Raw genomic sequence first — 12660 nt, 5'->3', positions numbered from 1 at the left:
AACCCAATATCACCGGAAAACAAAATCTAACAAGGAAAGAAGAAACGAAAAAAATAAAAAAATAAAAAAAGCCAAATATTTCTTCAGAAAGATGGATCACTATGTCGAAAAATATGAGAATGATGGGCACACACTGCCGGGACAACTCAAAAGAATTATGGTAGAACATTAGCTTAGACTGGCCACACAAGTTTAGACTGGCCACACAATTTTCGCAAGAATAAATCCATAAATGACTAAAATAATTAGACAATTAAAAATATTTGGGCTTTTTGGAGTCAAATGCCACCACTCACTCTGATGACATAGAAGTGTTAAGTCATAAAAAGTTCCCTTAATTTGAACCTATCCGCATGAGTAGACCGGTAACACCATCATGGTATCATAAGCTTTTTAAAATACATATATAATTGTAAAGTTGACGCTTCCATAGCCATAAATAAGTTCATTATTCATTAGGCTCTTAAAGTCATGAATTTTGACCAAAGCATATGTGAACATGGATTTTTACTGTTTATTTTTTAAAAGTTCCTCCTACTATTTAATTGAAATCCTATAACTACCCCTCCTTATAACTTTAGTTTATGACCTACCATATTTGTACTTTAAGGTCCTAGTTTTGTGAAATTAGTGGATGATATTCTCATTTTAGTAATTGGAGGTGCATTTTACTGGGCAAATACTTTGGGTTGAGTCCAAGATTCATGAGTTTCACTTCTCTACTTCATGTTTATGTTTGTCAGGATCCAATCCGTCTTGTATAAATTTGTTTATTCTTCGTTTTTATGATTTTCAAAACGTGTCTACGCATTTAGAAATCGAGGCTGAAATATATAATGGAACACAATGCTAAATTTTAGTTATTGAAGATCATGTCACATAACCAGCTAACCCAATATCACCGGAAAACAAAATATAACAAGGAAAGAAAAAACGAAAAAAAAGCTAGATATTTTTAATTAGACAACTAAAAATAATTAGGCTTTTTCAAGTCAATTCAGTGCACACGGGAGGATCCAAATTCCTACTAAATGCCACCACACTTACTCTCATGATATGGAAGTATTGAGTCATAACAGGTTCCCTTAATTTTAACCTATCTGTATGAGTAGACTGGTAACACCATCATGGTATCATAAGTTCTTTAAAATGCATATATAATTGTAAAGTAGACACTTCCATAGCCATAAAGAGAGGTTCATTATTCATTAGGCTCTCACGGTACACGGTACATAATTAAGCCTCTCTAAGGAAAAACCTCAATAACTGACCTTAAACCAAAGATGGGTGTTATCTTGTAGCTACTAAAACCAGCTTCCAGGAAGTGTTTCTCCCATTCTGTCTCATTTCTCTCTCTCCCATTAACCAGAACCATCATCAGTATATCAAAGACGAGCTTTGTTTCTGCAATGTCATGTTCATCTTTCTCACCATTTATCACCATGTCTATGATAATAACTTTCCCTCCACCTTTGCTTGGAATGGCTTCTCTGCATCTCTTCAGTATTTTCACACAATCCTCGTCGCTCCAATTATGCAAAACACACTGCCAATCACTTGTCTTCACCATCAGAAATTCTTACAACATAACATAATTTCCCTTTTTTCTTAAATTTTTCTCACTATTTTCAATTTTAAATTAAATTTAACAATTTCAGAACTTTTCAAAATTTGGAAAACAAGTCCTCTCCTATTACTATTCCATAAACAATAGCTGAGTTTGGAAATAAATTAAAAATCCCCTTGGCACAAATTTTAGGTAATACAGCAAAATAATTTTAAAAGAACAAATAAGTTAATTCTCAAATTTCACAAAGGAAGAAAATGTAAACCTTGAATAAAATGGCATCTGCAGAAGGGATAGACTGAAACATATTTCCTCCAACATAATTCAGGTTCTCACTCTCTGGAGAGCTGGCGACAACTTGTGGGAGGTCAAATACTGTGCATTTGATATGAGGGAACGCCTCCAAAACAATCCGAGCAATGAATGCAACTCTCCAAATATATCCTTGCAGTCTCCAACAATCAGTCTTATTGAAAATGTTGTTGAATTCGGGGTTTTGATCTCCAAATTCCCACATCTTAACCCCATGTGCAGTTTCGAATGCATTGATCTCATCGCTCCGAAACCAATCTCCCAAGAACTGCCATGGAGTGAATAGACCCGGATGAACCATTGCCTGAACAAATGGCGCCAAAGTGATGAGTTCATCTTTGAGGAGGAGCTTAGAACATGGGGTGAGAACATACCCTTCTTCTTCTTCTTCTTCTTGATTTACATGAATTTTCGTGGTAGCGAAGAAATTAGAGTGCACCAATAAGCGCATGAGCCGGTGAACATGACTGGTTTTTGTGGGAGGAAGCTGAAGTGTTGTGACTAGCTGGGGAAGAGTAATGGGTTGTTTATGGTTGTGAATGATGTCTGGTATGCCTAGTTGAAGAGCAGAACTAAGGCACATGGAATTCGCAAAGTTGAATATGTGTTTGTAGATGTGAGCTTGAGCTTGTAACAACTCACTTGATTCTTCACCATGATTGGGATCCATGAATTCTGTACTTCCTTTTTTCCTTACTGGTTCCTCACACATTAGTCATGGAGCTGCTATTAATAAATATTCAAAGTCGTTGGACGGGAATGGTTGATAAGAAAAGTCCTATAACCTATAGATTGCAACGGTGATACTATGTGGCTGACATCGTTTTACAAAATCAATAATGTATTAATGAAAATGACCGACTTTTTCACAATTCAATAAATATAAAACCAGCCACTGAGCAACCTATAAAGATTTCTGCTGAAGGCTTGGGTCCCTCTAGCATTATTTTAAGAAAATTATGCGGACTTAGGTCAACATTGTTTTAAGAAAAAATTATGCAGGAAAGTGAAGTACAGGAGAGGGAAAAATATATATATATATATATATATGTACTATACATGAAAATTTTCGGATGAAGTTTATCTAGCTCAGGCAAGAATTGAAATTTTGTCTACTTTCGATTTGGAAAATTCCTTTAATTCTTTAAGAAAAGTCTTAATGTGAATCAGATGAATGGACCTCATTCAAGAAGAGTGAGATAAGGGAATTGTTATAGATCGATCGGAGATTTAACGATATCAGATCTTTATTATTGAAAAGAAGGTTAGAGATTCAAATCTCATGTATGTGGATGAAAAAAATTAATAAAAAATAAAAATAAAAATAAATAAATCCCGCACTCTTGAAGAATGGATCTCATTCAAGAATAGTGAGATAAGAGAATTGTTATCAACGAATTGACGATTTAGCGGTATTAAGCTCTTATTATTTAAAAAAATATCAGAGATTTAAATCTCAATATCATGTATGTGCATGTGAAAAAAAAAAAAAAAAAAAAAAAAAAAAAGCTCCCTCTCTCTTGAATTTTCGGTTTCCCTCTCTACACTGTCCCTCTCACAACTTCTCTTGAGATCTCTCTCCTCCCAGAGGCTTGGATTTAAGTGAGTGGATAAGAATTGTTTGCAATCCTAGGGAAGCGGTCCAATAAATGGTTTAAAACATAGCAACCTAGCTCAGATTTCTGTAAAAGTCTATGGACCCTTGTCAGAGCTTATCCCCCTGGGCCCCTTCCACACACACACACACACGCACACAAACGCCCGCACTAAAAATACATAATAGTTAGATTAATTCAATCATATATTGCCCAAGGAAAGAAGAAATCAAATTTAAAAACCATATATTCTTCAAAAAAATATGAGAATTATTGGCAAGCATTATAGTGACAACTCAAAGTAACTATGGTAGAACATTAGCTTGGACACAGCACAAATCAAGAAAAGGTGAAGACAACTCAATATGCTAACAAGTTTTTATTAAAATACATAATTGAAGAGTGGACACTTCAATACATTTTTTCAAGCTACAGCATTCTATTTTTTATTTAATTTTTTTGTTTTTTTGTTTTTTTTTTGGTGAAATGTAAAATGTAAAGCATTATTATTGTTCATAACAAAGTTTACAACATATAAGGCTCACAATGCACAGTTAAATCTCTCTTTTAAGGATAGACCTCAATAAGGGACCTTATACCAAAGATGGGTGTTATCTTGTAGCTACTAAAACCAGCCTCCAAGAAGAGTGTTTCCCATTCTTTCTCATTCCTCTGTCTTCCATTAACCAAAACCATCATAAATATGTCAAACACAAGCTTTAATTCAGTCATGCCATGCTCATCTCTTTCGCCATTTATGACTGTGTCTATGATGATCACTTTTCCACCGTCATCTTTGCTTGGAATAGCTTCCCTGCATTTCTTCAGTATCTTCACACAATCCTCATCTCCCCAATTATGCAGAACACTCTGCCAATCAATCACCTTCATCATCAGAACTCTTGAAAACATAATTCAATTTCTATTTATTACAACTGAATGTTTTCCCAAAGTCATAAAAAAATCATCAACTGTTTTGTTCTTCCCTATGACTATTTCTTGTTTGATGGTTATTATTATTATTTTTAATTTAAGCCCTTAGTAATATGTTTATGATCCTCTTGGTGCATATTTTGGGTAGTAAAGATGAAAAATGTTACAAACAACAAATAATTTAAAGCTATGTTTGGGAGGACGGAATTGTTTCCTTGAATTGGAGTAGCAATTTTGAAGTCCTAATTCAACGCTTCCAAATGCAACTTAAATGGTATAATAGGTGATAACTTGTTTGATACAAGGAGTATGTATAACCAATTTAATTTTTGCTCGCAAACTCTACGGGCATGCTTAGTTTCTAACTCAGAAATCTAAATACAGAAACTATTTTAATATAATTGTTTTTTATAATTATTTAAATATAAATAATTTTTTAATTGATTTTATAAAATAAAAAAAAAAAAAGGTCCTAAGAAACTGTCAACCAAGCATGCCAGTTCTCATAAAAGAGAAAAGAAGTCACGGAAACTGAACCAAACAAGCCTTATATTATCGACTAGGCCATAGACAAAACGATATCCAAGGAAGAAGAAAATGCATACCTTAATCAGAATGCCGTCGGCAGGAGGGATAGACAGGAACATATCTCCTGCAACAACCTTCAAGTTCTCACTTTCCGGCAAGTTGGCGACGACATGTGGGAGGTCAAGCACTGTGCATTTTATATGAGGGAATGCCTCCAAAATGATCCGAGAAATGGTTCCTGTGCCACCCCCTACATCAACCAAAGAACCCAAATCCCCAAATATTTCCTTGCAGCTTCTAAGAGCCAATCTCATTGATCCCGAATCACTCTCCATTGTGTCGTTTAAAAGCTTGTTAAGTTGAGGGTTTTTGTCCACAGAGTCCCATAAGCTAGCTCCATGCGCAGTTTCAAATGCTGTGAGTTCATTGCCTCTAAACCAATCTCCCAATACTTGCCATGGAGAGAGTAAAAGTGGATCAACAATGGCTTGCACAAACGTAGACAAGCTGGTGAGTTCGTCTTTGAGGAGCAGCTTAGAAGATGGAGTGAGAACATACCCTTCTTCTTCCTCCTCTTCCTGATTTTCATGAATTTTCGTCGTAGCAAAGAAGCCAGAGTGCACTAGCAAGCGCATGAGCCGGTGAAGATAACTGGTTTTGGCGGGAGGAAGTTGAAGTGCTGTGACCAAGTCAGGAAGAGTAATGGGATGCTTATGGTTGTGAATTATGTCTGGTATGCCTAGTTGAATAGCACATTTTAGACATAATGAATTTGCAAAAGCGAATGTATGCTTATATATGTGAGCTTGAGCTCGAAACAGCTCACTCGATTCTTCGCCATGATTGGGATCCATGAATTTGTAGTTCCTATCCTCAGTTCCTCACAGATTTGCCCTGCAGCTCCCTTGGATTTATAGTTGGATGGATAGGTTTGGGACAATGAAGTCTTATTCTAGACCACCTACAGTAACTAAAATGATATCCACAGCTGAGGAGAGAAAAGTCTAAAGAAAAGATGAAATTTAGTAGAAACTTTCTACCTAGAACACGTGTGGATAAAATTAGTATGAAGAGGCGTATTTTGGTTGACAAGTGATATCCACAGAGAGAAAAATCTTGGGAAAATAAGAAATTTTATAAAAAGATAAGTGGAAAAGAGTCGTATGAAGAGGCGTATCTTGGTTAATCAAGTAAAGTATTGAGAATGATGATCAAAAACTGATGGTGGAAAGCTAACACAATTTTCTGGTATAATTTAAAAGGTCGGTTTCGATTCGAAAAGACTCCATCAAATACAGGTCAACTCGTAAAAATTAATAGCTGTTGTTTTTAAGTTAAGATTAATAGCTGTTGTTTTTAGGTTAAATTTTCATCGTTTAGGGTTCGATTGGCATGCATTATAGTATTATTTTTTTGATGTTGATATTTAAATTTGGGTTCATATCATGTGTTGGGACAGTTGTTATTGGTTTGGAATAGTTCATAATATATCAGATTTTTTTGTTCCAAACTCATATCATCAAATTGGTGATATTATGTATTTTTTTTATAATAGCAGAGGAAATAAAGTAAAATTTTGAATTTCCCAAAATAAATTTTCATTATCAAATATGGTTTTAATTTTTACCCAAAATACTACTAAAAAAAAACAAAAACGATTATTTTAATATTGATAAAAAACATAATGACTAAAACACATCACATGCCAAACGAATCTTAGGGTTCAAAATTGTGGTAGGTTTTTTTATGAATTTTTTCATTATATATATGTGTACCATATGAAACAAATTATTTATTAACTAATAATATTTTTCGGAGTTTTTTTTTACCAGTATTTCATGAATTCAAATAATTTATTGTTTATTCATGAACTTTCCTACCTTTCGGTTCGTGAAACGAGGACGTGTGATATTTTGTCAATATTTGAGTTAGAAAAACTTTTTGAAGACTAATTGAAAGGAAGAGACAAACTCATGCTAGTCATTAGTTTGTTGGGACTAAAAGGCATCTTATCTCTCACTCAATGAGAGAAGCCAAAAGCAATTTGATTTGTCATCCTTGATGCTTAATTGACTTTGAAAAAAAGGTGAGCTACTTATCCTTCCACAATTGAATATTATATGACATATGGCATAATCACTGAATATTGTATAAATAAATGATAGAATCTATTAATTTAAAGATGCTGAGGGTGACATAAACTTCATATCTTTTATTCCACATCCTTTAAATTCGTAAAATATATCATTATTTCGCAAGCCTAATCAAAATTTTACTATTTTATTCTTCATATTGTTATCCAAATACATTTGCGATCGTATTAAATCACCAAGAAGGACAAGCCCCACTGGTGAAATCATATACATTTGCAATCATATTGAATTTCATTTGAGAGTTCGAATTCTTTTCGGACAACATATAAAAAATTTCTTGTGTTTGTACATATCGGATCGGATGGAGGATTACATGTGCTCAGCGATATATTATGCATAAGAAACCGGACATCAAAGAACAGATTCATCAATGATTAATCCTCATAATATCATACAAATATAAAATGACCAATTAATATATAATTCCTTACAAGTAAAGGCCAATTATTTACCATAAGGAGCTAAAGAACGAAGGCTTCTACCCCCTCATGAGATGGTAAGAAGCTAGTATTTACATTTCACATCCAATAATTGCTCTTATTGCTCCACAATTCTAACCCAAATTTTAAATCAATGAAGTCACAGAGAGTGCTAAATCAATAGAACTCTTAGCAACAATCATTAATATTGTAGGACAAGAGTTTGCAAGAGCTCATGGTTTTCAAGTCTTGTGTACACACGCAATGCTAACTCACACAACCACCACCTATACAAAAGACACATTGTGCCCCTTTGAGTTAGCTCTTTTCAGCATTGAACATTTACCATTTTGTTGTCCCTTGGATGTGCATGCAGATGAGAAACTAGTCTGAGTAGAAGAAGCCTTGGAATTGGATGGAGAAGTAGGCTCAGAAAAATTAAAAGAAGGGGATTTCAAGATCCCTTTCAGAGGCTTTTTACTCACGGAAACCACCACCTTCCCGGAATGATCATCGCCTGCAAAGTACTCTTTCCTGTCTTCGTCGTGCCCCCAAACACCGTCGCCATACTCGTGATCGTGATCGTGATGATCATCATAGCTCATGCTTTGGAGTGTGGACATTTTGGGCAAATCCAATTTCTTGACATCACCCAAGCTTTTCTTCGGAGATCCCAAAAACCTGTTCTTATTGTTTGGATCCAAAAGCATCATAGCAATCACACTAGAAATGAAGAGCTCACATATACAAATCTTGATCTGTTGGTGTATATGGTATGAACAAGCCTCCGTGAGTCCCACCATGTTATTGATCCGGAGAACCCTACGCGCCAATTCTGCTAACTCACATTTCTTCAGCTTTGGATCATCAAGAAACTTGGCAGCCAAGTGACCTACATCCAACACTTCATTCTTTGTCATTCCCAATTGTTCCAACGGGAACACCTCTTTGTTCTCGTGGATTCCAAACCCCACGAAGCAAATTCTTTCGTCGTTGAGGAACTTTGTGATCGTGTCTGGCAGCATTTGCTTTGCACGAAACCGGATGATCACGCACCCTGTTCCGAGGCAGAGGAGCAGCAGAGCAACACTAGGGTCCCGAGGGTGGTGCATGACATCCAGGCCTACAATGGGCCGGTGAACGCGAACTTTTCCCTCCGGGAAAAGGAAATCTATGCAGCATAGAGATTCAAAATCTTTGGCTTTGAAGGTAATGCCTTCAAGCTTAACCTCAAATCTGTCTGTTCTGAGGTAGACAGTCCCCACCATGTTGAGCTTCGAAAAATCATCCGATGAAACGACAAATAAGAAAAGAAAACAAAAAAGAAAAACCATCCGATGAATCAGCTCAAGTTAGTTATTGGTTAGACATGAAAACAACTTGAATTACCGACAATTTGGTAAGAAAGTTGTGTAAGGAAAAAAAATAAATTAAAATAACTACTCTATTGAAAAAGATTTGAACGTAAGTGTACGTGTCGCATCAAAATTTGTTCACCACCAAAGGGATATGATTGTGTTATGAGAAAAATGCAATTAAAGAGAGGAAATTCTGCAGTTGTTCGCAACTCAAGCCTATTTAAAAGGGTAACTTATAGATTCATCAATAATACTACTAATTTGAGGATCCCTTTTGCTATGTTTGGAATTTGATTTTATCTTTTTTTTGACTTCATTTTTGGGTTGTCATTTAGATAAAAGTTAATTTGACTAGTGTCAAAATAATTCTAGAAGATTTGAAAGAAAAAAGAACAGATACAATGAGGTAAGGAGCATGCTCGTTCTTCATGTCCACATGCATTTTTAGAGTTGCTATTGTTGTAGAAATTCGATTAATTATCCAACTTTTTGGTCCTAACAAAGAGTCCAGCTATTTAGACCGACAAATAAAAAGTTACTACTTTTTTGAATTTATGTGACTATCTATATGTCAAATATAATGGAACCCATTTTAAAATATATATAAGATAATTAATTATTTAAAAAGTTGCAATCCCAATTTAATATCTTTATCGGCAATTAAAATTTAATCACCATGTATATCAAATCATGTATCTATTATATATATAAAAGTATTGAAAAATTAGAAAAAAACATTGTAATTTTTGTTGTAGATTTTGTACAAATCAAATTCTTATATTTGAGTACCATTAAATTTGATGTGAAGAGGAAGAAAAAAATATATGATACAACTATAAATGAAAAACTAAAAAGATAAAGAAATGGGCTATGAAAAACTGGAAAATAAGAAAAGAAAAAACCACGTTATATTTTATCTGTGCCAATTTTGAATCAGATATTAAAGTCGTAATTAATATTTTTTTTTCCCCTAATAAATCAAGTTCAGGGTTTAGGAAAATATATTCAAGTTCAAGGTCTAGTAAAAAATATTCAATACTCCGATAACGGCTATGCAATACTAAATTGTTGAGTATTAGGACAATGATATACGTACATGTTCATATCTCTCTCTTGAAAAAAAAATAAATAAATAAATAAAAACCAGTGAAATTCTTGAAATCGAGAGAGTAAAAAATGGTGTTTTGATCGAGGTTAGAGTTTGAGAGACTTATATATCTCCATTTTTTATTTTTTTTCTGCATAGTAAAATTTATTCATCAAAATCTATTCGTCATATTTTTTGTGTTATTTCTTGATTTTTCTTAATTTAATATATATATATATATATATGTATATATATTGATTGTGATTTGTTACAACACTAATTAAATTGATTGTTTTTTCGTAGCTCTACTAGCTGATCTTGCTATGTGATGATTAATTAGTGAGATGTTCACAGATTAAATGCCTAATAAAGTTCTAATTTTTAAATTAAACTTGGCTTTGATCTTCCAAGTCATTGGTCCATGGAGCAGTGACTAGTAGTTGAGTTCAATTATTAGCCCTGCATTTTGGTGTTTTACCAGGTAATTGAAATGCTTAGCAGATAAAATGTTCCAACTTCGATTGATTTCGTGGGTATTAATTTTCCAAGGCAGTGTATTTGGATTTGTCTCCGCCATGATTATTATTATTATTTCTCTATATTTCTGGATTAAAAAAAAATCTTAATGTTGGAAAAAAAAAATGCTAAAAAGAACGCTTTTATCTCTAAAGGCTTCAAAAAAAAATAAATTATTACATCGAACCCTAAATCATTAGTCGATATATAAATAAAAAAGTTGAATAAAATAAAATTGAGGCAATAAATTCGGAATCAATGATTCAAAACCATGTAATTCATTTATCACGAAATAAAGATAAGAATCAGAGGTTGTTGTAAGAGCGCTTTATTCCTTTCTTGCCCATTTCATCTTTTACTTTTCTGGCCCCAAATGGGGGCTTCATGGATTTGGTTGCACCGTCAAAGCAGCTAAAACGTGGTTGGATGACCAATCACATCTTGTCATGTTACTACTAGGGGAAGAATCCGCGCGAATCGGATTTGTTGAGGAACGTGTCGAGAGAGAATTAGATTTGGTTAGACAGTGTGTGGTTGGTAAACAAGGGTCGATTTTTTAGCCCGGTACAGAATGTATGTACCGTCAAATCTTAAATATGATTCTAATATGATTCCACAAAATCTAGTTTCGTTCAAGTAACAGATTCTAGTCAATTGAAAGGATCTTCTGATCAATTCAGAGATCATTTGGATTTTAGTAATGAGGATTCAGAATATTACACATTGATCAATCAAAGAAAGATTCAACAACTAAAAGAAAGATCGATTTTTTGGGATCCTTCCTTTCTTCAAACGGAACGAACAGATCCATGCTATTCACGAAAAAATTGAAGATCCATTCGTTCTTTTTTCTTTGACAGATGGTCAGAAAGGCCATTCTATGTTATTCTCAATTCAGTAATGACAGATACTAAGTATATTTAAAGGGTAACAAAAAAAAATAAATAAATAAATAAAAATAAATAAACTCTGTATTATCAATTGTTGCTGTGTAAACACATTTATACTATCGATTTCGTGTAAATAATCCATTTGAGACTTAAAATGATTATAATATCCTTTTCTCAGTAAAATAAATTAATATATTAAAATGTAGGCAATCTAAAATGAATGTTTTGTCCATTTTTAGCACCTTATCTCTCTTATTTTCTTCCTCTCAGTTTTCTCTCTCCTCTCCACCTCATCTTCTCCACCCATCGCTGTGGCAGACTATGCCACCGTAGATGTGGCACGCCGGACTAAACTACACCGGACTGAGTGTTGAAGATCACCGTGGAACCAACTTCTCAAAATGGAGGGAAGCCCGTCGGAGATTGTAGCTTATGTTGAGTCTTGCTTGAGGCTTGCAGGTCTGAGATAAAGCCCACCGGAATGTGATGAAGCTCACCGGACAGAACTAAAGTGAAGCATACGTTTTATCTGCCGTAGCTCGTTGCTGAAAAAGATGGATGTTTCTGATCTGGAATGCGCTGGTTTAGTCGTCATCGCCATAACTAGTTGTTGTTGTTTTTGGAGCTCGCCGCTGTGTAAGCTTCACCGGACTGGTTCTGTAGACTTCACCAAACTGGGTCTGTGAGCTTCAGTTTTGGTCGACGATGAAGTGCGTCGGAACTTCTATAACGTTGGTCACTGTCGTGGTTCATCACTGCTTGTAGCGTTGCCAGACTGAAATGAAGTTTCATCGAACTTGGGCTTGCCGGACTGAAGTTCTGATCACTGAGATACACCGGAATAGCTGGGTTTGGTCGTTGTCAACTCAGAGCTCCACATTGGAGTTCATGGTGTTGATAAAACGGGTCTTCTCTATAGCTTGCCGAAGCTTCTGGTTTGAATGAAACATACCGGAGTTGAATTAAACTGAAGCTTTCTATTTACTTTGCACCAACAGAAGCTCGTCTGAAATTGAACTGGAGCCTGCCGAAAATGGTTCTGCACTGTATTTCCGGCCAGAATAGTTTTTCAGTGAATCATCAACCCATGGTCTTCAATGGAGTTTGGTCTTCACTGGAGCTTCAACTGTGGTCTTCAATGGAGTTTCAGCCAGGTGGTTGCATCGACAAAGAAACTCAATGTTTGAGTCATGTTTGAGCATGAAGATGATGAAGCTCTCAGCGTTGTTGCTGCCGCCGTCGATGACCACGTTATTCTTTCAACTTCAATTGGCAAATTTAAAAATTATTAAATTTAGCATG

General features: G+C 34.7%; 2 protein-coding genes across 2 annotated transcripts; both read right to left on the bottom strand.

Annotated features, from left to right (window-relative positions):
- Positions 1-927: 927 nt before the first annotated feature.
- LOC132305078 (trans-resveratrol di-O-methyltransferase-like) lies at positions 928-2662 on the bottom strand. The gene is made up of 2 exons (XM_059802766.1): positions 1833-2662; positions 928-1546 (listed from the first exon to the last, which is right to left on the bottom strand). The coding sequence occupies exons 1-2, from the start codon at positions 2589-2591 to the stop codon at positions 1247-1249; spliced, it is 1059 nt and encodes a 352-aa protein (XP_059658749.1). The 5' UTR covers positions 2592-2662; the 3' UTR covers positions 928-1246.
- Positions 2663-3838: 1176 nt separating this feature from the next.
- LOC132305069 (trans-resveratrol di-O-methyltransferase-like) lies at positions 3839-5897 on the bottom strand. Its single transcript, XM_059802758.1, has 2 exons — positions 5013-5897; positions 3839-4344 (listed from the first exon to the last, which is right to left on the bottom strand). The coding sequence occupies exons 1-2, from the start codon at positions 5787-5789 to the stop codon at positions 4042-4044; spliced, it is 1080 nt and encodes a 359-aa protein (XP_059658741.1). The 5' UTR covers positions 5790-5897; the 3' UTR covers positions 3839-4041.
- Positions 5898-12660: the final 6763 nt, after the last annotated feature.

Source organism: Cornus florida, unplaced genomic scaffold (genome assembly GCF_030987335.1).
Source record: "Cornus florida cultivar Cherokee Brave unplaced genomic scaffold, ASM3098733v1 CherokeeBrave_3.0.0_Hap2_Chr01, whole genome shotgun sequence".
NCBI classification, from domain to species: Eukaryota; Viridiplantae; Streptophyta; class Magnoliopsida; order Cornales; family Cornaceae; genus Cornus; species Cornus florida.
Note: the sequence above shows the minus strand (reverse complement) of the source record. Positions and strands in the feature narration are given on the sequence as shown.